The sequence below is a fragment of the Cricetulus griseus genome, chromosome 2, assembly GCF_003668045.3.
Source record: "Cricetulus griseus strain 17A/GY chromosome 2, alternate assembly CriGri-PICRH-1.0, whole genome shotgun sequence".
In the NCBI taxonomy this organism is placed as follows: Eukaryota; Metazoa; Chordata; class Mammalia; order Rodentia; family Cricetidae; genus Cricetulus; species Cricetulus griseus.
This window is the reverse complement of record NC_048595.1, coordinates 23,558,353-23,585,763: the sequence shown is the minus strand read 5'-3', so window position 1 is coordinate 23,585,763 and position 27,411 is coordinate 23,558,353. Positions and strand designations below refer to the sequence as shown.

The following is a 27,411-nucleotide window of genomic DNA, read 5'->3' as shown; positions in this document are numbered from 1 at the left end:
GCTCAGAGGCTCTTGTAACACAGTGACAGATGGAGGCAGCTCTGTGTCTACACAGTAGCAGTGGAAGTGACTGGATTCTGCCTTTTTTTTTTTTTAAGAGCCATTTGAACTGAAAGGGAGGAATCAAGGGTAATTGGCTTGAGCAACTGGAGGAATGAGGTTGCCATTTATAGATGAGGTTTAGATGGACACATCAGAAGTCTGTGTTGGGACATGTGACATCTAATATGCTTATTACACACCTAATAGATATAAAGAACCTGGTGTTTTGAGATGATCATCGGAATGCAGAGAGACTCTGAGAGTTGCTGACATACAGGTGGCTTTTAAAATCTTAAGACTTGAGGTCACCTGAGGGATGAACATACATTCGGAGAAAGAGACGCAAGGACTGGGCTGTTGGACTTTCTAGAAACAAGAAAGCAAAAATCTGTGTGGAAGAGATGTCCAGGGGACAGGTCAGGAGGGCTCAATGTCCTGAAAATCACTTGAAGAAAGTCTTTGGGAAAGGAGGAACTGTGTAACTGAGCCATGTAAGATATTAGAGAATAGAAAATTGGCCATTCTTCTTGGAATCTTTAGCAAAACTTCCTTCAACGGATTGTGAGAAGGCAAACAAACAAACAAAAAATCCTGAAATTCAAAACATAATAAAAGAAAGAAATGGGAGACAGTGAAGAATTAAGTTAGGAGTTTTTCCACTATGAAGAATCTGGGAAATACTGTGGTGATCAGTTGTTAAACTAGACACAATGGTGCACACCTTTAATCCTAGCATCGAGCAAGCTGAGGCAGAATAACCTGGAAGCCAGCTTGACTACACAAGTTCTGAGCCAGTCCTGGCACCTGCAAGCACCTCTCTCTCTCTTTCTCTCTCTCTCTCTCTCTCTCTCTCTCTCTCTCTCTCTCTCTCTCTCTCTCTCTCTCTCGTGTTTTGTAAGCTCATCTTTTAGATAGGAGAATTAATAACAGCAATACTGTGTCTGTCTCGTTAGATGGGGTAGCACCGGGAGATTAGTATAACTTGATCCTCACTCAGGCAGACAAGTGGCAGAGGTGACCTTAGCTAAGTGGCATCCTTCCAGGAGGGTGGCAAATTCGTGTTGGGGTGAGGGTGGGGTTTGCATCGATTGAGGTAGTAGGTAGGGCCACAGGATTTATGGAATCCCCCTTCCACAACTCAGTAGACCTCAATCCCCTCTATCAATCTCAGGATTTTTCCAGAACACATTCAGCTCACGTTGTCTTAAGTTAGGCCACCAAAGTTGTGACAAGTGTGAATGCGTATCTGCCTCTCCAGAGGACAGCTTGAAGTAGCCTCTGAGTTTCCCCACAACCCTCCAAACTCGCAGTCGGTGCTTGCTGACCTAGCCCGGAACAGAACACTGAGCGGCTGCTACGCTACGGGTTCCACAAAGAGGGGCGGTCCTAGTCCTGCGTTCCGACGTTCGAGCCGGCCCTCCCGTTTTCTTCCTCATTTCCAATACGCGGTCTAGAGAGCCTGTAGAACTTGGCCCAGGGAGGCCACTGTAGCCAGGGGCTACCGGGAAATGTAGCGGTTGTTGGGTGGAACCCGAAGGCAATATTGAATAGGATTGGATCCAGAGTTCAGAGGCGGAGCTAGAAATCGAATTTGAGGCTCGGATTAGACGGAGGCGGGGCAGATTGAGGGAGGGGCGGGGATTGGGCGGGGCGGGAGGGCTGTGCGGGTGTCGGGATTGGGGAGTGCGCTTTGGGGCGGAGCCTGAGGGGGCGGTGCCGTGTCGGAAGTCAAAGGTCGGTAAATAGTGGTGATGTCATGTAGGCAAGATGGCGGAAGGGTGAGCCTGTCGTTCCTCTCTCTGGCGTTGGGGCTTGGGTTCTCCCGGGGCTGGGTGGTGGGCCAGGGTCGCTGTAGGGGACAGGCTGCCGCTGCGGGCGGGACGGAGCTGAGCGGGCAGGGTGGAGGCGTGGAGCGAGGCGGTGGGGAAGCGGCCGGCGAAGCCTCGCCGCCGGCCCCGGCGGAGGCTGGGCAGGAGTCATACTGCAGGGCCTCAGATGTGTCTGCCTTCCACAGGGAGGACGTGGGGTGGTGGCGGAGCTGGCTGCAGCAGAGTTACCAGGCCGTCAAAGAAAAGGTAAGCAGGGCCAGCGCCGAGCTTCTCTCGGCAGGGCTCCGCGCTGTCGCCTTGCAACCGGATCCAGCTAGCCCTACCTGGGCTTTTCGAGCTTCTGTGAGGCCATTTGGGAGTAAAGGATGAAACACCACCGCAAACAACTCCTTACTCTTACAGCAATTTAGATATTAGAGTACATGATAATCGCTGTTCTCAAGACAGGTTGGGAGGGTACAGACCTTAGCCAGACAGACACAGTCTCTTCAGAAAGCTCAGCACGGTGGGGAGGCAGTCAGACAAAACAGCCGCTCAGTTACTATTGTGAATACTGAGAAAGGAAAGCACCTAACGTCTTGTCTAGGCTAGGGAGTCGTGAGCGTGCCAAGGAAGGTGTAGCGAAGAAGGTGCAACGCAGGGACCCAGGGAGAGATGAGGGTTGGCAGGTACACACAGGTGCCTGGTGAGCCCTGCCTGCCTGAGTGGTTTTCGAGACTGGAGATCTGGGGAAACGGCTGCAAACTAATCCCTGTGAAGTAAATAATGCTTGTCCCTGTAGTAGGCACCTGTCTTGTCCCATTTTTTTTTCTTTAAACCAGTCCATCTAAGTTGTGGGAAAGCTAATTACTATTTACCTCGAGCAAATGAAATGAATCCTGCTTTAGGGCAGACTCCAAGAGGCTTGTGATCCTGAATCAGCCCAGTACATCGGGAGCATTTTTTTCTCTCTCCCTGACAGGGTAGTCACTCTAACTATAACCCAGCATAGTTGAGCAATTCCTGAGCTGTTTGCTTTGTTGAAGATGAAGAGGGAGGTCTTTACACTAAAGTTTACTATGAGATCTCAAAGTAGCATGCTCCTGCAAAGAAAGTGTGGCATTCATTCAGCAGGTGTTACTGAGGACTTCCTGTGTTTCAAGGCTCATCTCAGAAAAAGAAGACCTAATTTCTCCCTTTAGTTCCTTACATTTATGGGAACTTGGGCAAGTTATTTTTTTGTTGTTTTGGTTTGTTTTGAGACAGGGTTTCCTTGTGCATGTAGCCCTTGGCTGCTCTGGAACTCATATGTAGACCAGGGTGGCCTCAGACTCAGAGATCTACCTGTCTCTAGAGTGCTGGGATTAAAGGCACAGACTACCACATTTGGCTTTGGCAAGTCTTTTAACCTTTCTAGGTTTCATTTCCTCTCCTGTAAAGTGGAATAGTAAGGATTTAATCATGAGGTTTAAATGATGTAGAGAGCACTAAGAACGTCTGTCGCACTTTAAGCACTGCACAGGGCATTCACTATTTTTATGAAGTACCGCAGGTAAAACTTAGTCAACATCACCAATTTTTCCCCTTTACCTTTTTCTTGCTCTTTCCTGCTTTCCTTGCCATTGCTTCCCATCCTGGCTTCCTTGGGGTCAGCCACTTCCCTGCTCCTTAGCATACATTGCCCCAGAGCCTACAACCTTCAGAGGGCCTCTGCTCCTTCCCAGCTCCTGTTGTGAGCCTCCTGTCCATCTGTACTATACATCCAAGCACAGGCACAGTGTTAGAGAAGGCACAGTTGCATCTTGCCCTGGTCTAACTCCTCAACAAACCTTTTCATTCTCTTATTTTTCTCTTCCCCTTGACTTCAGAAACTCTTCCCTGAAATCTTTGTTAAATAGCCTCACGGAATTTAAAAACATGAGGTCAATAAGCTTGATCTCAGTTCACTCCCTCCCCACCCCTGAAGCCACCACTATACACTTATCTGTAGTCACACTCGTTGCTTACTTACCAGCTCCATTGCGTAGTTTTTAGCCCTTATCTTTTTGGAATGTTCTACAGCAGTTGACACTAACTTGTGCCCTCCCCACCCACCCCCTTTTGAAACTTTACTCGGTTGAGCTCATGTTTCCCTGCTGCCCTTTAAGGATGGGGCTCTGAGGATCTTTGTCCTTAGCTCACAACTGTGTCTACTCTGCAGACTCTTTCTTACCATGTATCACCTCCCCTTGGGGAGTATTCCTGTCTCCTACTGGACAACTACCCAGATAGCCTGTGGTCACCTTGACTCTCAGTGCCCAAAACTGTGCCAGTCACTAGAGTGACATATTAAAAATGAAAAGGTGGAGCACAGCTTTAATCCCAGCACTCCAGAGTCAGAGGCAGACTCGTCTCAAGGAATGAGTTCCAGGATAACCAGGTTGAGAAACCCTGTCTCAAAATAATAAGTAAATAAATAAACAAAAATGAAAATCTCATTGTGTCCCACTGCTTCAGCCGTTTAGTGGGTCCTCATTGTTCCACTCACTGACATGCCCGCATTAAAAAGTAGGTAGACCCATCTCAGAGGGAAGAAAACAACACTCAAAAACATGCTTTGGGAGCCAGGTGTGGTGGTGCACCCCCTTAATCCCAACACTCGGGAAATAGCAGCAGGTGGACCTCTGTGAGTTCAAGGACAGCCTCGTCTACAGAGTGAATTCCAGGACAGCCAAAGATACGCAGAGAAACCCTGTCTTGGAAAAAACAAACAAAAAACAAACAAAAACCCATGCTTTAGCTGGGCATGATGCTGCAGATCATGATGTGCATCACTTGGGAGGGAGGCAGAGGTAGAAAGATCAGCCAACATAGTGAAACCTTCTCAAAACAAAACAAAAGTTCATGTGATTGCTCCATGTAAAATGAGAGGATTTGCAGGATGGGGTGAGTGCATATGGTTCAGGAAGTTAGTGGGCATGACATAAGCAAGATACAGAGCTAGCTCTCAACAGGTTGGTTAGCCAGGAGCAGATACCATTCAGTCCACAGAAACTTAATGGATAGACAGAGCCCAAAAGACTGGGAGGAGAATCCATCCTTCCTGGGAATAAAAAAACTCACATACATATATATTGCCTGGGTGTGGCGGTATCCATAATCCTAGCACTTGGGAGACAGAAGCAGGTGGAGCTCTATCAAGCCAGCTTGGTCTGTATAGTAAGTTCCAGGTCAGCCAAGGATAAAGTATGACATTATCTCAAAAAAAAAAAAAAAAGTATATATATATATATATATATATATACTTTTTTTTTTTTTTTTGAGACAGGGTTTCTCTGTATTGCTTTGGAGGTTGTCCTGGAACTCCTCTGTAGACCAGGCTGGCCTCGAACTCACAGAGATCCACTTGCCTTTGCCTCCCGAGTGCTGGGATTAAAGTGTGTGCCACCACTGCCTGGCCTCAAAAAATATTTTTAATTAATAAATAATAAATCACGTCGGGCATTGGTGGTGCACACCTTTAATCCCAGCACTTGGGAGGCAGAGGCAGGCGGATCTCTGTGAGTTCGAGGCCAGCCCGGTCTCCAGAGTAAGTGCCAGAATAGGCTCCAAAGCTACACAGAGAAACCCTGTCTCTAAAAACAGCAACAACAAAATAATAATAAATCGCATACCTTTTATTATATTATTGGAAATTTCAAAGCATATAGGACTTAAAACATATTTGTTTTGGATGTTTGGAAAATATGTATGTCTTCCACTTTGCTACTCTGCTTTTGAGGTCATTTTCTAGGAGAAGAACAATGACTAAATGTGGCTCACTCCAGGGGACATGAGTTTATGAGTGCTTGGGCTGAAACTCAGTCTGTATGCTAAATAGCAGGTGTTTCCCTCTCTGCTGCCAGGTAGTCCCTGGTCGTGAACTGGGACAACTAAGCATTATTCCCAAGCCCTGGCTCTTCTGTCACCTAACATTTCCACATACCTATCTGATGCTGAAGAGGCCCAGACACATGCAAGGATGGAACCTGCTAGCTTTGTCACTCTTCTCTGTCTTCATAGTCCACTGAAGCTTTGGAGTTCATGAAGCGGGACCTGACAGAATTTACCCAGGTGGTACAGCATGACACGGCCTGCACCATAGCAGCCACAGCCAGTGTGGTCAAGGAGAAGCTGGCTGTGAGTACTACCTACCTTGAGGGGCCACCCCTTACAGTCTGGCCTGCCCTGGGATCCTGGTGGAGACCCCCAGCTTTTCCCTCATTAGGTGATTGCTTTTCCCCTTTGGGGAGATAGGGATATTTTTCCTTCCACTTTGAGGAATTGTTTGTCAAGTAAATAAGCTATAGATTAATAGTTTTCCACGTCTATATTGTTTTAGCAAATGTTTTCCATTAGCAAAATAATGCATTGTAGAAAATGTGGATAAACAAATATGTGGTGTATATGTGTGTGTAAAAGAAAAGTCCAGCCTAAAAATACCCAAAACCCCTTCCTATGAAGGTAGCTATAGTTAATTTAACTATTTTTAAATTGTTAATAGACCCCTATGTATACTTTTCTTTAAAAAACAAAAACTAGCCAGGCAGTAGTGGCTTATTCCTTTAGTACTAGCTCTCAGGAGACAGAGGCAGGTGGATCTGAGTTTGAGGCCAGCCTGGTCTACAGAGTGAGTTCTAGGACAGCCAGGGTGACACACAGAGAGAGACCTTGTCTCAAAAAAAAGAAAAAAAAAACATTAACCCCAACACTCAGGAAACAGATCTCTGTGAGTTCAAAGCTCACCTGGAAAAAATAAGAAAGAAAAACCCTACAGTTTTCCTACAGCCTGATCTTATGGAGGCATTCTCTCAATTGAGTCTCCCTCCTCTCCGGTGACTATAGCTTGTGTCAAGTTGACATAAAACTAGCCAGCACAGTATAAAAAGCAAAAATACTGTTTGATCAAAGATAATCTTATAATATATCTGGTTTTCTAATAATGTTTCCTAAGTTGATATCCTGCTAACTCAGTCGCTCTGAGATTAGTAGAGGCCACGCTATAACAAATTTCAAGTCAGATCTGGTAGTGTGTAACTGTTTTCCCCATATAAGAGGCTGAGGCAAATCACTTGAACATTCAGACCAGCCTGGGCAGCATAAATGAAGCCCCCTCTCATAAAATAGAAAAGGAAGAGATGGAAGGGAAGAAAAGGTGAAGGGGATTAAGAATGGAACAGGAAAAGAAAGAAAGAAAGAAGGAAGGAAGGAAGGAAGGAAGGAAGGAAGGAAGGAAGGAAGGAAGGAAGGCAGTTTGAGAGTTACTTGACTGAGTTTATAAAATCCTTCTTGCTTTCTGTAGCTGCTGATAATCACAAATGACAAATTATGTGTGGTGGCTGATGCCTGTAATCCTAGCACTCAGGCCACTGAGGTATGAGGTTTGAGCATTCAAGACCAGCCTGAGCTGAAGCAAAGCTCTGAAAATCCAGTCAAAAGTATAAATGACAAGTTGTAACTTGATTAACTGCTATGAGTCTAGCCAGTAACAAGCACCACTTACTTCATTGGCTTATCTTTTTTTCCATTCAACAAATATGATTGTATACTTATGGCAACATATGTGCCAGGCACTAGATTCTAGGTTGCAAATGCCTAGGCAGCTCAATCAAGAATAAATACTGTTAGCCGGGCGGTGGTGGTGCACGCCTTTAATTCCAGCACTCAGGAGGCAGAGGCAGGCAGATCTCTGAGTTCAATGCCAGTCTGGTCTACAGAGTGAGTTCTGGAACAGCCAAGGCTACACAGGAACCCTGTCAGGAAAAAAACAAAACAAATAAGTGAACAAATATATAAATAAATACTGCTAGAGGCTGGAGGCTGGAGAGATGGCTCTTCCAGAGAACCTAAGTTCTAAAATCCGCAACACCCATGTCAGACAGCTTACAACTACCTGTAACTCCAGTTCCAGGGGATTCAGTGCTTTCTTGTGGACCCTGTGGAGAGCACCTAATCCCATGTGCACACACACTAAATCCTCTTATTTGTTTGTTTGTTTGTTTTTTTAAAGAAGATAATGCCTGTATACACCTGTAATCCCAACACTTGGCAGGTTGAGGCTGGAAGATGTTTAATTTTAGGCCAGCCTTGGTTACATAACAAATTTTAGGTCTGCCTGGGCTACATAGCTGGATCCTGTCTCAACAAAACAAAATTGATATTATAGTTTTGCATGAGATTTTTGGAGTCTGGTCTGCCTCTTAGTTCACCATCTAAGCCAAGCAGAAGGCATGCTGACCCATGATGTACTGTCTGTGGCTCCAGAGGGTTCATGTGCTAGCCTCCAACTGCCTCCTGGCAAGCCAAGGCTGTCTGTCCTTATCCTGCTTATTTTCCTAGCATCTTTATAGAATATTCTGATTCCTTATCAGTAATGAAAAGCTATAGTATTACAGCACTGCTCTATGTTTATGTCAGATATTATTTTGGTATTATTATTATTATTATTATTATTATTATTATTACTACGAGACAGGTCTTTCTGTGTAACAGCCCTGGCTGGCTGTCCTGGGACTCACTCTGTAGACCAGGCTGGTCTGGAACTCACAGAGTTCCACTTGCCTCTGCCTCCTGAGTGCTGGTCTTAATCATCCACATTTCACAAAAGACAGACTCTGAAGATTCTGGTCTCATAGCCCATCAGTATTAGACATGGGATACAAAAGCTACTACTCATCCCAGGCTCTCTTTCCTACTAAAATGACATCCATCTTCTTTGTGTGTGAATGCATACATGCACATACACACATGTTCATGTCGGCTTGAAGATATGTGCAGTTCACCTACGTCTAGAAGCCAAAGGATGTTGGCTGTTGTGTAACCACCATCTTGTTTCTTGAGACAGTGTCTCTCACTGGGCCTGAAGCTTGTCAGTTAGGCTAGACGCCTCCCTAGCTCAGTCACCATACCCGACTTGTTACATGAGTGTGTAGGATTTGAACTCAGGTCCTCATGCTTGCACAGTAAGCACTCCCTAGCTCTCCTGCCAAGTTTTCATCAGCCTAGTTTGCCTTGATGTTTTGATGTAACCAGTTGAAGCTCTCTTCAGACCTCCCTTGGCCCTGTTCAGCACCCCCAGCTGGGACTGGAGGGCTCTACCTACCTCCTCCTCCAGCCTGAGATGGGAGGGTTTCAGCATGGCTCACATCTTCATACATAGTACTCCTCTCCTGACGCTTTACCTTTCTAGACCCCGATTTCAACCTGCTCCTAGGACACTGGCTTCCTTTCTTTGGTTTTCTCTGCAGACTGAAGGCTCTTCGGGGGCAACAGAAAAAATGAAGAAGGGGCTATCTGACTTCTTGGGGGTGATCTCAGACACCTTTGCCCCCTCACCAGACAAAACCATCGACTGCGATGTCATCACCCTGATGGGCACACCCTCTGGCACAGCTGAGCCATATGATGGCACCAAGGTATTTGCTGACAGCCTTTGCTAGAGATTCAAAGCTTTACCCACCAATCTTCTATCACAAAAGTAATATGTGTTCAGGTAAAATTATAAACAAATTTGTAAAATTGGAGAACATCAATAAAAAGGAAGGCTGGTGGTTATGCACTTGGGAGGCAGAGGCAGGTGGATCTCTCTGAGTTTGAGGCCAGCCTGGTCTACAGAGTGAATTCTAGGGCAGCCAGGGCTGTTACACAGAGAAATCCTGTCTCAAAAAAAACAAATAAAATCCAGGTGATAGTGGAGCAAGCCTTTAATCCCAGCATTTGGAAGCAGAGGCAGGCAGATTTCTATGAGATTGAGCCAGCCTGGCCTACAAATGTAGTTCCAGGACAGCCAGAACTGCAACACAGAAAATCTCTGTCTTGAAAAGCCATAAGTAAGTAAGTAAATAAATAAATGAAAATAATAAAGATAATCACTTGGGTTTTTTGTTTATTTTGTCTTTTTCGTAACCACTTTTCTTTTTGGGGGGCAAGGGGTGGTTTTTGAGACAGGGTTTCTCTGTGGCTTTGGAGGCTGTCTTAGAACTAGCTCTTGTAGACCAGGCTGGTCTCAAACTCACGGAGATCCACCTGCCTTTCCCTCCCAAGTGTTGGGTTTAAAGGTGTGCGCTGCCGCTGCCGCCGCCGCCGCCGCCGCCGCCGCCACCACCACCACCACCACCACCGCCCAGCTTCTGACCACTTTTCAGTGCCTTTAAACCCTTGCAAATGAGTAGAGGGAGCATTATTTGCTCAATTACGTTCTGGTGTTGCACGTTTGAGTTCCCTTTGGCTTTCAATCATAATAAGAACACTGAGAAGAACATCTTTGGGGCATAATTTGCTTCGTATTTGGGTTCTTTAAGTCTAACTCCACTGAAAATAAATGCACCAGTCAGAACTCATGAACAGCAACTAGAGCAGTGTGTTTGTGCCGCTGTCTCCTGTTTCCTGGGCAGTCTTTGTTGAATTCACAGGGTCATATCATGGCGATCAGGCCTTTGTTGCATCTTATCACATTGGATTGCCATTCCAAACTTGCATTACTGGCACTATTTACTAACATGCCAGAACATTGAGATTTTAAATGATAAGAATCTAAGTTATCACAGTGACTCAGTTGCTGAAGTTCCCACGCAGACAGGTATGTTCTGTGTGGTATGAGGAAGAAGGGCCTTTCTGTTTATCAGCTGAAGTTGAGCTTTCTATGGCCCTAGTGGAGCATAGGTTTACAGTGCATTTATTTGGTAGAATGGTTCTGGGAAAAAAACAAAAACAAAAACAAAGCTATGATCATTAATAAGTGTCCTGTAGGTTTAGTGACCAACAAGGGGGAAGCTGGGTTGTGGCTGCTTTGATACTGTGTACAGAGGGGATTTTCTCTGCATCCACCTCCTCAGAATTTCTCTTCTCTGTTGCTTACAGGCTCGCCTCTACAGTCTGCAGTCAGATCCGGCAACGTACTGCAACGAACCCGATGGTAAGGGGTAGCAGTGGGGGTGAGCCTGTGGGGCAGGAAGATGGAGAAGATACAGACTCTAGGGTCTCTATTCTAGATGGCACAGGCCAAGTAGTCCTACATACTGGGGACAGAGTAGAACCTGTATTACCTTATAATATGCAGCAGGTTATTGTTCCCTTCCTCCCTGAACCTCAAGTATTTTAACCCTAATTCTGTCTCTAGAAACTTTGCTCTTATGATCCCTTGTCCTCTCTGGTCAGCTGTCTGCCGTCCCTGCTACCCCTCCCCGCTTTGGTTTCCTGTCCACTACGCCCCATGCTAGAAACTAGAGACCAGAAGTGAGCTAAGCCTTCAAGACGCTCATTCCTTCAGAACCAGGCTGCAAAGAGAGGTGGGAGACGAAGAATCAAGCAGAGGGAGTTGAGTGGATTGACTCTTTCTGCAGAATGTGGACAGTGGGAGTCTACAGGGATGCACCTCGCTACCTTAGCATGTGGAGCCTAGGAGTAATATTAGGAGTGGAAGGTTATTCAGGCAAGAACAGGGAGTCTGAATTAAAGTTCGTGAGGAAGTGAAGGCAGCCAGGAAGCCTGTTGGGAGGGCTTTATGTGTCAGAATAAGCAGCTTGTGTTTGGTCATGAAAGATTCATGCTAATAGTTCTAGACTTTTCTTTAGTCGCAGGGCCATTAAAAATCTGTTGACAGGCAGGTACAATAGCATACTCCTAAACTACCAGCTACTTAGAGGCTGAAGCAGGAGAATTGAAAGATTGGGACTAAGCTGAGCTATATGATGAGTTCAGAGCCAACTTGGGCAATTTAGCAAAACCTTGTACCAAAGTAAAAATAAAAAGGACTTGGAATATGATCCTAGCATACACAAGGCCCTAGGCTCAGCCTCTAATACCATAAAAGTAAAAAGTAAAAACAAAACAAAACAAAAACCTGATGGAAATGATGAGCCCTTTCTCTATCAAATTATGTTCAAGACCAGACGTAGTGGTGCATGCCTTTATTAATACCATGACTTGGGTGGTAGAGGCAGACAGATCTCTGTGAGTTTGAGGTCAGCATGGTCTGTCTGCATAGCAAGTTCCAGGCCAGCCAGGGCCATGTAGTGAGACACTGGCTCAAAAAACCAAAAACATAAGTGTGTGTGTGTGTGTGTGTGTGTGTGTGTGTGTATACAAGTGTGGGAATTCTTTAATCTCGTAAGATTTTGTATGTACCCTAGCTTTAAAAGCTCATATTGTAGAGGTCTGTTGAAGAGTTTTGAGACCCAAATTGATCAAGTTTTGCATTATGTAAAGTAGCCTGTGAGGCCATGTTGTAAAGGATGAGACAAAGATGGGAAGGTGGCAAAGGGATGCCTAGGGACCCTCCATGTCAGAGGTGAGGCCAGAGCCTGGGGATAAGCACGCTAGATGGAGAGGGAAGAAGTAGAATCAGGGTGGGTAGGTCGGGAAGGAGCTGGGATTTACCCTGGGTTTCCAAAGTAGCTGAGTGGGAACAGACACGAACTCATGGCATGGTGGCAGTTGGGTCTGGAGCCTAGGGTGCCTTCTGGGTTTCAGAGAAATGGGAATTGTCAGAGGAGGCCAGAATGACTTAATGGAGACTCATGAGAAAACACAAAGTGAGGCAAAGGCAGACCTAGACAATCAGGGGAGGAAAGGAACAGAAGAGGGAGAGGAGAGCAGAGGCTCTTGGTCACATGGCATAAGAGAGGACAGAGATACAACTCTGACGGTGCGGATCCGCACATTAAAAAAACTGTTTCAGTAGCCAGTGCAGAGTACTGAAGTGGCAGCAGAGATAGGAGACCTTGGAGACTGGTCCTTTCTAGAGATTCTGATCTTGGAAAGACCTACCCAACCCTTCACCTTGCCTGATTCTTTACCCCTTGAATAAAATGGCTTTGAAAACAACCATTAAGCTTTCTTTACTGTTCAAGTTCAGCCTGTTTTCTGTAGTCCCAGTGTTCTTTCCCTAGACACAGGGAACTGACCATCAGCATCTGTCTCTCTGCAGGGCCCCCGGAATTGTTTGATGCTTGGCTTTCCCAGTTCTGCTTGGAGGAGAAGAAGGGGGAGATCTCAGAGCTCCTTGTAGGCAGCCCCTCCATCCGGGCCCTCTACACCAAGATGGTGAGGGCTCAGCCGGCAGGACCTCAGCTGGCTCCCAGCCTCTGGGGTGTTGGGGAGTGGGAGAGACATGTATAGTGGAGACTCGGTATAGCCAAATGGGCCATGTACTGAGACAAGAAGCTGCCAGGAAGAGACTGATCTGCCAGGCTTCTGGCAGTCAGAGAATGGTGAGAAGTGGAAAGACCAGCAGGTCTATGGCAGTTCTAGTCTCCTTCCTTGGCCAACCTGGGCCTGGAAGGTGGGTCTGATTGAAATTAAAGTGGGGTAAAGGGGCTTTGACAAGTACAGTAAAGCCACTTCCTGTATCTATACTCTAGAGTGGCTGGGAGCAGACTGAAAAGGACTCTATACATCATTTCTAAATTTTTACCTCCATTTTCTCTCCAGGTTCCAGCAGCTGTTTCTCATTCAGAATTCTGGCATCGGTATTTCTATAAAGTTCACCAACTTGAACAGGTATGCTGGATTAATTGGGAAGACCCCCGACTTAGCCCTGGAGGATGCAGGCTAGATTTTTGTCAAGGCAAGAGTTGAAGACTGTCGTCCTTTTTGGGGGTGCCAGGGGGTCTAGGGTCAGGGCCTGAGAGGAGGGTGCCCTAACCCTCTGGTCATTATTCTCCCACCCTTAGGAGCAGGCCCGGAGGGATGCCCTGAAGCAGCGGGCTGACCAGAGCATCTCTGAGGAGCCTAGGTGGGAAGAGGAAGAAGGTAAGAGGCCTTGAAATGAGGTGGGCAGGTGACAGGCTTGTCTGTGGTACTCTAGAAGACCTGAGAAGACTTGGTGTCCCTGGAAAAGTAGGAAATGATACAGTATACATGCTAAGCCATCAGCACTGACAAGGAGCTGTCGTCACACAAGGCTCATGGGACCTGGAGTTTGGGTACAGAAATCACATTTGCCAGTTGGAACAGATTGCCATGTCACACATGAACCTGCTGTTGCATAGTTATTGAGGAGCACACTGAACATCTAGAGTCCCTCTCCCCAACCCCCTTCTACATAAGACTGCAGGATTATGGCTTAAATGCCTAATATTCCAGAGGCAGAGGCAGGCAGATGTCTATGAATTCAAAGCCAGCCTGGTCTACAGAGTGACTTCTAGGTTAGCTAGGGCTACATAGCAAGACCCCATCTCGAAATAAAAGAAAAAAGGTGTTAAATACTTACAGTGTGTGTCCAGCCTCCACTAAGAGCTTACTGTGTGGGTAGCCCTTCTCAACAGTGAGGGAGCAAGTTGAAAGTAAATACTGGCTTGCATAGGATGGGATAGAGTGTGGCCTGAACCCAGAGCAGTCCCACCTCAGGCTTTGGCTTTCAAATGTCTTACACCATCTCAGGCTATGTTGCTGGAGTCCAGCTTGGCCTCTGTATAGGTAAGACTGACTATCAGGGAATATCTGCCAAAGAACCTGTGCTGGGGTAGCACTGAGGGATATAGGCTAGTCTTCATTGTAGTAAACATGACAGGATGTTCACATTCCAAGGTTGTCTTAGGGCTGACTAGGTTACACTCCCCCTTTCCCCTACTTTTCTCTCTGTAGAGGAGCTTGAAGGCATTGCACCATCTCCAAAAGATGTAAAGATTCCAAAAGAGACCAAAACCTCCACATCTCCTGAAGATGGACCTGGCCCCCAGAGCCCTTGTGAAGATACTCCAGTAGAACCCCCTGCAGAGGTGACTCCATCAGAGAGCAGCGAGAGCATCTCCCTCATGACACAGATTGCCAACCCTGCTACTGCACCCGAGGCACCAGTGCTTCCCAAAGACCTGTCCCAAAAGCTACTTGAGGCATCTTTGGAAGAACAGAGTCTGGCTGAGGATGAGGGTGAAACCGGACCTCCACCCCCAGTTCCCTCCAAGCCTCTGACCCCTGCCGGCAGAGCCAGTGGCCCAGATCCCAGGCCTCCAGCCAGAGTAGAGACCCTGAGAGAGGAGGTACCCACAGACTTACGAGTATTTGAGCTGAACTCAGATAGTGGGAAGTCTACACCCTCCAACAATGGCAAGAAAGGTAGGTCTGGAGGCCTGAGTACAGGGGGCTATGTGAATGGGGCAAGCAAGAGCTGCCTCCACGTGTGTCTGTGTCCTTTGTCATGATCCTAGGAGCAGACACACTTCATCTGTGATAATGGGGGGAGAGTTGTATATATATTGTCATACTTTATTAGCTAACATTTATATGGTCTTTGAAAGATGCATTTAGAAATTGTTGGGGTCTTTTTGTTTGGCTTGGTTTTGACCTTTTGTTGTTTTATCTTCATGTATATCTGTGTGCACCATATACATAACAGTGTATCTTAGGGTTTTTATTGCTGGGAAGCAACATCATGACCACAGCAACTCTTTTTGTTTGTTTGCTTGTATTTTGAGACAGGGTTTCTTTGTGAAACAGTCCTGGCTGTCCTGGAACTAACTTTGTAGGCCAGGCTAGCCTCAGACTCACAGAGATCCACCTGCCTCTGTCTCCCAAGTGCTGGGATTAAAGGTGTGTGTTGCCACCACCTAGCCACAGCAACTCTTACAAAAGAAAACATTTAATTGGGGTATCGGCTTACAGTTTCAGAGTTCAGTACATTATCTTCATAGTGGGGAGCATGGCAGTGCTGGCTACATATTGATATGCAGTCCACAGGAAGTAGACTGAGACACTGGGCGTATCCTGAGCATAGGAAACCTCAAAGCCCACCCCCACAGTGACACACTTCCTCCAACAAGGTCATACTCACTCGAACAAAGCCACACGTCCTAACAGTGCTCCTCTCTATGAGATTATGGTGGCCAGTTACATCCAAACCACCACATAGTGTTCGCAGAGTCCAGGAGAAGGTATTGCATCTCCCCTAGGGCTAAAGTTACAGGCAGTTGTGAGCCACCATGTAGGTGCTGAGAATCAAACCCAGGTACTCTAAGTAGCCAGTGCGCTTACCTTCTGAGCCATGTTTCTAGCCCTGTCTTTGGCTTTTTGAGACAGGACCTTACTAGGTAGCTCAGTCTGGCCTTAAACTAAGTAGCTTAGGCTGGCCTTTAACTCTTGGATCCTTAGCTTCCCAAGTGGTAGAATTACAGGAATGAATCATCACCATGCCCAACATGGTAGGGTTCTTAAAATCAACAAAACAAAGTTTATGGTAGGCCCTGTGTTAAAGGTCACATGAATTTGAATGTTTCCCTTTCCGCAGGTCCATATTTTTATCTTCATTTTACAGATGAGAAAAATGATGTCTAGACATGTTAAAATAACTTTTCCAAATTAATATGACTGAGAAGTGGAAAGCCTAGCTTCACACCCAGGTCTGTGGCTGCCTTGAGTCCATGGTTATGCCCTTGCTGTAAATTTGGCCCATTTCTAGTCTTTTAAACAATTCAGCTCTGCCCCTGCTGGGGATCCCTGTGTGTTGTTAGAGGTCTTCTCCCTTGTAGAGCCCTGGGAAAGTCAAGCCTTGTTATGAGCCATGGTATGAACTATGGATTGAAACCTTGGTCCTAGCCACCATCAACAGCAGGGCCTCAGTATCTGTGTAATGGAGTCTTAGACCAAAAACTGCATTTATGTGAAAGAGCAACTGTTTCAACTCCAGGAATTAAAGGCAAAGGTACAGCTGTCAGCTTTCTGTGTCTCCCAAGATCCTACTGCAGATTGTCACCCTTTGACAGACATGCTGCCATAAAGCTTGACCGTCAGGTGAGATCTGGCCTGCAGCATGGTGACAGTTAGCTGCAGGAGGTAATAAATAGGCTCACCACAGCCCCACCCTGCTCCCTGATGGAACCGTCCAAGTTTCCAGTCTCTAACACAGTGTTTCTGTTACACTTTGTTTAGTGAAGTCATCCAGTGTGCTCCTGCCTGCTCTTTATGATACATTGAGGGGGGTGGGGCAGATGGGACAGCCTTTGTGATGAAACATGAGCAGTATGGGACAGATTTGATTCTGGAGGCATTCAGAGAAAGGAGGACTCTGAGCATCAGCAGTGATTCATCAAGGAGACAGAGGTGGAGAGTTGGGGCAGGTGCTGGGGAGTCTTAGTCCAGCTTGAGGGAACATGTTAAAGAGTTGTGACTAAGGCCTCCTTCCCAAACTTTTCCTGGGTAAGGGAGACACAGAATGGCGGGAAAGCTGGCTCTCTTGTTTTGTTTCATTATTTTGATACTGAGTCTCATTGTGTACTCCTGACTGGCCTGGAACTTGCTATATAGACCAGGCTGGCCTGGAATTTACAGAGATCCATCTGCTTCTTCCTCCCAACTGCTAAGATTAAAGGTGTGTGCCACCAAGCCCAGCCTGAGCAGGTTCTTAAGTAGCAATTGAGAACTTAGCATCTTAAGCAGAGGCTCTGAACTGTGACAAACTCCAACTGGGCTCATAAGCCATGCAACTTGAGAAAAGTTACTGTTCTTCTCTAAGTGGCTGCTTTATTTTTGCTCAGTGGAAATTGTTTCAGATAGCCCTCCCTCAGAGCAACTGCTGTGGGGAAATAGTGGTGGATTGCTTTCTATTACTATGATAAATACCATGACCCAAAGTAACTTAGTGAGGGATGTTTTATTTCATCTTATTCGTCCAGGTACCAGTCCAACACTAAGGGAAGTGATGCTCACTGCAGGGCAGGAGCTCAGGGCAGGAACCTGGAGGCAAGAGCTCATGCAGAGGTCTTGAAGGAGTGCTGCTCATTGGCTTTCTCAGTCTGCTTTCTCATATACTCAAGGACCACCTTCCCAGAGTATTGCCATCCACAGTGGGCTCAGCCCTGCCACATCAATCATCCACCAAGAAAATGCCACAAAATGGCTAGTATAAGCAAGGCAGTTTCTCCATTAAGGTTCCCTCTTCCTAGATGACCCTGATCATAGCTGTATCAAGTAGATAAGAACAAAACAAAAAATTAACCAACATAGTGATAATGATAGGTTATATTCTCTGAGTGTTTTGTTTGTTTGTGACAGGGTTTCTCTGTGTAACAGTCCTGGCTGTTCTGGAACTCACTTTGTTGACCAGGCTGGCCTCAAACTCACAGAGATCCACCTGCCTCTGCCTCCCGAGTTCTGGGATTAAAGGTGTGCGCCACCACAGCCTGGCTTCCCCCTCCTTTTTTAAGTTTTATTTTAGTCTTTGTTTATATCTCATTGTATATGCTTGTGTGTATGCAGGTACCCATGGAAGCCAGAAGATGGAGTCAAATCTCTTGTAACTGAAGTTACAGGTGTTTGTGAGCCAGCCACCTGATGTGGGTGCTGGGGTCTAAACTCAGGTCCTCTGGTAGAATAGTAAGCCCTCCCCACCATGCCCTTTCCCTAACCCTGGCCTTGAACACATGATTCTTTGCCTTTGCCAAGGCAGCCCTTGTCCTTTGGCCGAGACACGTTTGCTTGCTTCATTGTAGGCACAGATTAGTTGAACGTTGAGATTAATCATATTTCAAGTTTAGCCAGGTCAAATAAAAAGAAAACATCCAGGAATGTGAAAGAAACAAAAGCCAAGCCTGCTAGTACACGTCTCTAACCCTAGTACTAAGGAAGCAGAGGCAAGAGAATGAGTTCAGTGTCATCCTAGGCTACATGAGACCCTCTCTGGGGAAGGAAAATATCAGAACAGTCCTCTGTGAAATCTTTTCAGGCTAAGGAATGGGACTGATTCCTACATGGTAGCTCACAACCATCCAGAACCCAGCTCCAGTGATCTGACTCCCTCTTCTAACCTCAATGGGCACCAGACATGTATGTGGTACACATACATATGAAACATGCATACAACATATAAGCAAAACATTCATACACATAAAGTATATGAATAAATAATGATTTCTTTGTAAATAACTGGTTTGTGGGAATGGAGAGGTGGCTCAGCAGTCGAGAGCATACACTGTTATTGCAGAGGACCTGGGTTCATCTCCTAGCACCCACATCTCAGGAGAATTAAGCCTCCTGTAACTCCAGCTCCAGGTATCTGGTGCCCTCTTCAGGTCTCTGAGAGTAACTGTACTCACAAGCACAAACCTACCCACAGACACATACAAATACACATAATTAAAAATAAATCTGGCCAGGTGTTGGTGGCGCACGCCTTTAATCCCAGCACTCAGAAGGCAGAGGCAGGCGGATCTCTGTGAGTTTGAGGCCAGCCTGGTCTCCAGAGCAAGTGCCAGGATAGGTTCCAAAGCCACACAGAGAAACCCTGTCAAAGTTATCCTTTGGCATACACACACGTGCATGTACACACACACACACACACACACACACACACACACACAGTTTCTCTGTCTCTCTCACAAAGAATTACGATTCCATTTGAAATTAGGCTGCAAAGCAAGTGATCAGAAGAAGTAATAATTAGCCGGGTATTGGTGGTGCACGCCTTTAGTCCCAGCACTCGGGAGGCAGAGGCAGGCAGATTTCTGTGAGTTCGAGACCAGCCTGGTGTAAAAGAGCTAGTTCCAGAACAGCCTTCAAAGCCACAGAGAAACCCTGTCTCGAACCCCCCCCCAAAAAAAAAAGAAAGAAAAAGAGGAAAGTAATAATTGGAGGCTATACAGAGTTGACATTTTATGGGAAGTAACACTAATGCTCTTAACTGTTCAGTTGTGCACATGTCCACGCACTCAGCCTAGGGATATGATATCCTCTAAATACGTGTTAGGGAAAGCCAGGGTCTGGCACTAGGCTAGAACAATGGAAATAGTACAGGGAGGGGAAAGTTTCTGTGTGTGGTGGTACTAGAAATAGAACCCAGGACTTCACAAATGCTAGGTACTATTTTTTTTTTTAAGATTTATTTTGTGTGTCCTAGAACTCACTCTGTGTAGACCAGGCTGGCCTCAAGCTCATACCCACCTGCCTCTGCCTCTGCCTCTGCCTCCTGAGGGCTAGGATTAAAGGCCTGTGCCACTACTCCAGCCTTATGACTGTAAGTTATTTTTTTAGATCTCTATTTTTTGTGTTTGCCTGCATGTGTGCCTGGTGCCTGCAGAGGCCAAAATAGTGTTTCCGACCGCTATGTGGATGCTGGGATCTGAACCCAGGTCCTCTGCAAGAGCAGCCAGTGCTCTTAACTGCTGAGCCCCTGTTTTTTATTATTCTTGATTATCTGTGTGTGTATATGTTTCCATGAGTGCAGGTAGCTACAGAGGCTAGAAGAGGGTATCAGATCCCCTAGAGCTGGAGGGTCAGCTGTGTAAGCCTGACATGAGTACTGGGAAATTAAAAAAGCAGTGTACATTCTTTTTTGGGTTGTTTTGTTTTGTTTTGTTTTGTTTTTCGGGACAGGGTTTCTCTGTGGCTTTGGATGCTGTCCTGGAACTAGCTCTTGTAGTCCAGGCTGGTCTCGAACTCAGAGATCCACCATAGTATACATTTTTAATTGCTGAGCCATCTCTACAGCCTGAGCCTTGCTTGAACACTTGATCCTCATGCCTCTAACTTTCAAGTGCTGGGCTCACAAGTGTGTGTCGGCACACACACACACACACACACACACACACACACACACACGAGTGAGTGAGTGAGTGAGTGTACTTTGTTCTTGTTGCTCCCTCTCCTCTGCTAGGAGAAGATCTTAAAAGGTGCCGTTCTGTGCTAGCTGTGCTACATAGTAGGCCTGTCTGCAGAACCCCAGGTCTGGGCATGAGAGTTGTATTTGCTCCCCAGCACCAAGATGGAGGGAGAAACAAAAAGAGTGGACACTTGGGTACTGATTCCTTTTTCCTCTTACACCCATACCACAGCCTGGGTTGACACAAGGCTGGATCTGTGGCCAGCAGAGCTGCTCCAAGTGGCACGTGCCTCTTCCGAGTCTCCGCAGGAAAGGGAACTTGGGATGTGTGTGTGGCCCATAGCCCTGAGCTAGAGGCCCTTCTTCACCATTACCTGTGGAACCTGTTTTTAATCTCCATTTATCTGAGGAAGTAGAAAAGCTATTACACAAAAAATTATACTGTGGGTGATAGTGCCTTCAGGGTAGTAATTACCAGGTTGGGGGGGGACCTCTATCATGAAGTCTTAATGTTCTTAAACAGATCTTGTAACATGCCCCTTGTGTGACAGGACAGAAAGCGGTTCACATCTGTGCCAATAAAGTCTTCATTCTGTCATGTGTAAATCAGGACTGTTGATACCCATTCTAGAAGGTAGATGTGAAATGCCCCCAAGTGTCAGTTGATGCATTTGCATCTCTGGGCAATGCTAGGGCATTTAAGTCTGAAGGAGATCAGGGGAGGCTGTCGTGGCCCTGAATCTGCCTTTGACCCACAAGAAGCCACACTGACAGATAAACAGATGGGTGTCCTGAAGGCACTGCACAAGGAGACTTTGGATACAGGATCAGAGCTTGAGTCTTGGATGTGGGTCTACTCTGACTTGCAGTGGGACCACATGTAAATTTACTTAACTCTGAGATAAGACCTTCGGAAAAAATATCTACTACATTCAACATGTAATTGGCACTTGACACTCTACCTCTAATTCAAATGCTGCTGTTTCTCAAACAACAAGCTCATTTCTTTGTAGACTTAACCAGGATATCTAACGCAGAATCCTGGGCTGAGTCCAAATGCAGGGCAGGGAGGCATCTGTGTTCTGGTAAGCTTCTGCAGTGATCCTTGCAAACAGGGTGCTTTAAGACTGGATCTCGTGTGTCCTAGGATAGCTTTGAACCCACTAAGTAGCTGAGATAACAGGGTATGGCACCATACCTGGTGTTTGATTTCAGTGCTAGGGATTGAATCTAGGGCTTTATGCATGCTAAGTGCTTTAGCAGCTGAGCTACTTCCCAGACCTTTTCCCACCATAACTTGATTAAATTGGCAGCACAGAATAATTTGCCCAATACTACATGGTCGGTATAATGATCAGCCCAGATCTGCCAGGCTCCAAAACCTTAATTACACTGTGTGGTGGGGAAGAGAAGACCTTTTGTGGTCTTCAGAATGTGCAGCAGGGCAGCTATTTTTGCAGTTCACTTCTTACTGATAATTTTGACATACATAATTTCAATATTGCCTAGAAGAAATATTGCCCAAGTACATTTAAGCAGTCGTTGCACTGTGTGTTTTTTACGGGGTGTGTGTGTGTGTGTGTGTGTGTGTGTGTGTGTGTGTGTGCACGCGAACGTGTGCCAGAGTGAGAGAATAACTTGTGAGTTGGTTCTCTCTTTGCCATCATGTGTGTTTTAGGGATTGAATTCAAGTTGATATTGACAACAAGCATCCACTGAGCCATTCGGTAGGCCCCTGTGTTCCATAGAAACAGTGGATTGGATTTGATCCATGGGCAATAGTTGTCCAACTGCTGACTTAGATAAAAGGTCTGTGAATGTTAGGTATCAATAAGATAAGGTGGTGGAGTTTGCCTTGCTTGCAGGAAGCCTTGGCTTTGATCTTCAGCACTGCATGAACCAAGCACAGTGGCTCATACTATAATCCCATCTCTTAGAAAGTGGAGGAAGGAGGATCTTCAGCTACATAGTAAGTTTTGAGGCCAGTCTAGAACACTTGAGACCTTGTCTCAAAAAATTATAAATAGGACTGGGCAGGGCGCTGCTAGTTGTGGTGGTGGCGGTGACGGTGACGGCAACGGCGGCGGTGTGTACACCTTTAATCCTTGCACTCAGGAAACATGAGTTTGATGCTAGTCTGGTCTATGCAAGTGCCAGGACTATACAGAAAAACCCTGTCCCTGAAACAAAAGACCAAAAAATTATAAATAGGATAAAATAGGTTTGTCAGCTAGATGGTGGTTCCAGGCTTATAATCTCAGCACTTGAGAGACCGGGCAGGCTTATGAGTTTGAGACCAGCCTGGGTTACATAGTAAGACCTGTTTTAAAAAAAAAAAAAAATGAGCAAATATCATGTATCTAGTCCTAGCACTTGGAAGAGGTAGGAGACTCCGATGCTGTTACAGCATTTTATGCGTATGTACAATGTGTTTTATACATACTCGCCTCCCATCATCCTCTGTGTTCTTCATGTGAATCCATGAGTTAAGTTAGGATTACTTACCAGAGCCTAGGTAAGGAGCTATTTACAGGATCATGGGCAGTTTACAGTACCAGAAACCGCCTCTCTTCCCCCACAACTGTTAACTGTGAACATATCTGGGGAGAGATGGGGACTCATGAGCCCTTCCCTCCTAGCAGTTGTTAGATTCCTATAAATCTTCAGGGAGGGGCTGAGCTTGGTGGCATGTGTTTTTAATCCTAGCACTCAAGGGTCAGAGGAATAAATGGATCTCTGTGAGTTCAAGGCCAGTGTCTATATAGCAAGTTCCAGGACAACCAGGGCTATATAGTTGATCCTGCCTCAAAAAAAAGATAAGTGTTCATGTGCCCCAGGTTGGCCTGGAAAAATCTATGTAATCAAAGCTGATCTGGACTCTTGACCTTCCTGCCTCTGTCTCCCAAGTGCTAGAGAGCACAGCAGATGTCACCACACTGGTTTGATGTCCCTAGCAGTGCTAGGGACAGAACCCATGGCCTTGTACATATAGGCAAACACTGCGCTATCCCCAGCCCTAAGTGTAAGAGTGTGTATGTTACTAGAGATCTGAATAGACCTTGGTTTATTGTATAAGTGTGTTACTACTGAGTTATATCCCTTGGAATGCTAAATTTTCTATTGCCTCAGGGTTTCCCCTTACAGTTCTACAGGTAAGATCACTGAGCCCAATTGAAAATGATTCATGTCATCCCCTCAAAGACTGCCAGCATGCCAGATAGCAGTAGTGAACACCTGTGATCCCAGCACTCACGAGACAGAGTCAGGCAGATCTCTGTGAGTTCAAGGCCAGCCTGGTCTACAAAACACATTCCAGAACAGACAGAGTCAGGCAGATCTCTGTGAGTTCAAGGCCAGCCTGGTCTACAAAACACATTCCAGAACAGCCAGAGCTATTGCACAGAGTTTCTGTCTCAAAAAGCAAACAAAAAAGATTGCTAGTACACACACACACACACACACACACACACACACACACACACGCAAGTGTGCATAATAAGCGTCTTTAGACACTCCCTCCTTGTCATGCAATGCTTATTGCATGTGACTTATGATTCCAGGCTCAAGCACAGACATCAGTGAGGATTGGGAGAAGGACTTTGACTTGGACATGACTGAAGAAGAAGTGCAGATGGCACTTTCCAAAGTGGATGCCTCAGATGAGGTAAGTGGTCTGGTCAGCCAGAGCAAGCTGGTCCAGTGATGTCAGGGTGGAAGCCCTTTCCCAACAAACCTGCTGCCTTGATGTTGCTCCCTGCATCCAGCTGAGCTGATGCCTGCAGAAAGGGTTGCCACTGCTCAGTCCTACGCTGTGCGCGTGAATGAATTCTTGACCTTAGGTCTGTTTCACAGTCGCCCAAGGATCAAGAAGAAAACAGATGCTGAGCCGGGCATGCTGACACATTGCCGGTGTAAGCACAGTGCTCAGGAAGACACAGAGGTTACTGCCTGGAGTGCACAGCAAATTCAGGCTGACTTGGGCCTGGGCTAAAACAGAGAAAGATATTTAGATACTAAAGCCTGACCCTGGTCCTGTGACTTACAGGACCTTAGCGGGTTCCTGGCCTTGGAGACAGAAGACCCTTGAGATCAAGTCATTTAACCTCTTTCCTCATCTAAAATAATAAGATTGAAACTAGCTGGCTTTGAAGCTTTACCAAGGTAAATCATGTAAACCCTGTAAGTCTGGTGCCTGTCATATGATGGCATCCAGTAGACAAAACCCATTCCTGCTATTCAGTTTAAATGAGCCATTTGTTGTTTTCATTCCTTGCTGCCTCCCCAAATCAAGAATTGGCCCAGTTTAGGTCAGAAATGATGGCAAATACCTTTAATCCCACCACTCAGGAGACAGAGGCAGACAGATCTCTGAGCTTGAGTTCAAGGACAGCCTGGTTACGTATCGAGTTCTAGAACAACTAAGACTATACAAGAGGTTCTGTCTCAAAACAAAAAAGAAGTGGGCAGTTTAGAGAATTAGAGAGACATAGTGTCTGAGTCTGTTACCTTTTCTCCTCTTTCTCTCTCTCCCTGCTTCCTCCCTCCCTGATCTCCATTTCTTTCCTTTTTCCCTCTATAGTGGGAGTGGGGGTTATCAGTGACTCACTGTATCCCAGGTTGGTCATAAATTTGCATCAATCCTCTTACCTTAGGCATGAACAACCATGCTCAATGACAGGGACCTGCTTTTTCATATTGAAAAGCTGGGCAATTAATGACTTATTTCTCACTATTACAGAAGACCCCATGTCCTGTTAGGCCTTAAGGATTTGCTAGTTTGTCTTTTAGCTCTCTTTAGAACTTGATATGCTTGGCTGGGAATGTGGCTCTGTGCTCGAGCACTCCCCAAAGCATTTGGGAGGTTTGAGCTTGATCACCAGCTCTGAAAGAATAAGCAAACATACAACAAAACCTACTAGGTATGATACTTGAGCTGTAAGTCAGGATGCAGAGCCCCTGGAGAAGACCTTGTCAAAGAGAACATACATCTAACAGGAGGAGGAAAGAGTCCATTTGACCTGTGACAGATGGATCCAAGTTAAGACTCCCTAAAGCTTGTATGACTCCTTTAAAGTTGAGAGAAGAGCAAAGTTTTATCTGTGTTAGCATTTGCAGCACGCTGCTGCCCTGTTCACAGTCACGTGCCCCTCTCAGAGAAACACGGGGTTTCTCTGTGTAGCTTTGGAGCCTATCCTGGCACTCGCTCTGGAGACCAGGCTGGCCTCAAACTCAGAGAGATCTGCCTGCCTCTGCCTCCCAGTGCTGGGATTAAAGGCGTGCACCACCAATGCCCGGCTCAGTGCTTGGCTTTTAACATGCATAGCCTTTGCTCTGCAGGAAGCAGGATCTCCTTTAGGCGGCTGCCTTACTGCTCACTCCTCAGGCAGGCCATCCCAGAGCTGGCTTTAGTTAATCTGGAGCAATGAAAGCAGCAAGCCTCTCCTTCAGGCAGTATGCATCTGTGTTCCCCAGTGTATCCCTAAAGCTAGGGATTAGTTGTAGGGATGGGCCCTTTCCAGTGGTAGCTTTGCTCAGCAGGGGGAGGTGGGCTCTGGGCTTGACTCAGAGGAGTAAGTGTGTTTGTGCTCTCATTATCTCCTCACCTTTGCAGCTGGAAGATGCTGAGTGGGAGGACTGGGAATGAGGGGAGCCAGAACAAGCAGCTCCCCCTCTCACCGCACATCCCACCTCCCTCGCTCGCTAATCTCAGCCAGCCTTGGAAGACACTGAGAATGTCCCCCCAAAAGGCCTCTGCCATCCAGAACTTGGTACAGATTCTGGTGGCTCCCTGCTGGCCTTCTGCTCACACCTTGGAAGAGCCTTTCTAAATACAAATCCAGAAGTCTGACTTGTGCCAACCTTAGGATGACCTAAAGGGAGGACCTGTACCCCATCACCGGAGAGCCTGCATTTCTCTGCTGTTCTAGGGATTCCTTCTGGGAAACCTCCTGGGGTAGCAATCTTCTGCACAGACAGCTGCTGAAGCACTGGTCTCGGAGGAGGCCCCATAAGCTAGTAAACTAACAAGGAAGGCTATGGCACCTGCCCTTGAGAGTGTTTTGGTTCCTGTCCCAGTGAGTAAGAGGCAATCGTCTCTGGGAAATTTGCCTCTCTCTGGAATCTCCCTCCCAAGCGTTTTCCACTCCTGGAAAAATTCTATGGGTTCAGAATCTGAAGACCATACCTTGATTCTCCTTTAGACCACACTGGGATATCCCTACATCTTCCCAGGGCTTTTTCATGTCACATGCACCCAAGTCCTTAGCCCAGCTGTGCCACTGCAAGAGTCTGCTCTTGTATTTTTTCCCTTCCCCAAGAAAGGAGGAAGCCACATTCAGGCCCTTCTGTGTGTTGCCTGGTTGGATACCTGCTCTGAGCAGCTGCCTACCTTGACTCCTATAGCTTAGGACACAAGCCAGCTGTGAGCAGAGGCGAGTACTCACAATCCATCAGCAGGCCGGCTCCTCCTCAGTCCTCTGCTCCTGAAGGGGTGTGCTGGGCAAGCCTCCTGAGACTTGGCTGTCTCAGACAGAGGTCCTCCTTCCTGAAGACATTCAGCCTGGGGCTCAGTGAAGGCCACACAGAGAAGCGGTGCTCCACAGAGGTCACTCTGATGATTCTATGCGCTAGTGCATACACCAGTGACTTACTTAAAGGGATCTTGTCAGGGGCACCATGAATGGTTGGCACTTCACTTCAAACCTTCAGTGAAGGGGATAGGACGGAAAGAATGCTAAATTCTTTTTTTTTTTTTTTTTTTTGATGGGATGGGGTTTTCTCTTTGTAATTATTTTAGTTTAATTAACCTTTTGGTTGTTTGTGCAATATTATATATTTTAAATTATAATGCATCTCCCCAGAGTATTTTGTAGCTGGGAAAAGAAAAGGGAAAAAAAAAAAAGGAAAAAGAAAAATTCTAACAGCTGTTAGTTTTATAATTAAAAAGGAACAAAAAAAGTTTGTCCTGAACCTTTTACAGATTTGACATAACAGCATTAAAGTGATTGAACAGAA

General features: G+C 46.2%; 1 protein-coding gene across 2 annotated transcripts; it reads left to right on the top strand.

The window, feature by feature from the left end:
* The first annotated feature begins 1,750 nt into the window (after positions 1-1,750).
* Bsdc1 (BSD domain containing 1) lies at positions 1,751-27,411 on the top strand. Of its 2 annotated transcripts, XM_027399382.1 has the most exons (11): positions 1,751-1,820; positions 2,057-2,117; positions 5,892-6,008; positions 9,116-9,283; positions 10,728-10,782; positions 12,796-12,911; positions 13,299-13,367; positions 13,541-13,619; positions 14,454-14,924; positions 23,958-24,061; positions 26,009-27,411. In XM_027399382.1, the coding sequence occupies exons 1-11, from the start codon at positions 1,810-1,812 to the stop codon at positions 26,039-26,041; spliced, it is 1,284 nt and encodes a 427-aa protein (XP_027255183.1). In that variant the 5' UTR covers positions 1,751-1,809; the 3' UTR covers positions 26,042-27,411. The 2 variants fall into 2 exon arrangements, with proteins under 2 accessions (XP_027255183.1, XP_027255184.1); XM_027399383.2 differs by lacking the exons at positions 1,751-1,820; positions 2,057-2,117 and having other exon boundaries at positions 5,957-6,096.

Excerpts from the sequence above, each read along its gene's own strand:
- Bsdc1 (XM_027399382.1), top strand. Across the intron at positions 6,009-9,115 it reads TGGTCAAGGAGAAGCTGGCT|ACTGAAGGCTCTTCGGGGGC; the intron begins GTGAGTACTACC and ends TTTTCTCTGCAG. Across the intron at positions 24,062-26,008 it reads AAGTGGATGCCTCAGATGAG|CTGGAAGATGCTGAGTGGGA; the intron begins GTAAGTGGTCTG and ends TCACCTTTGCAG.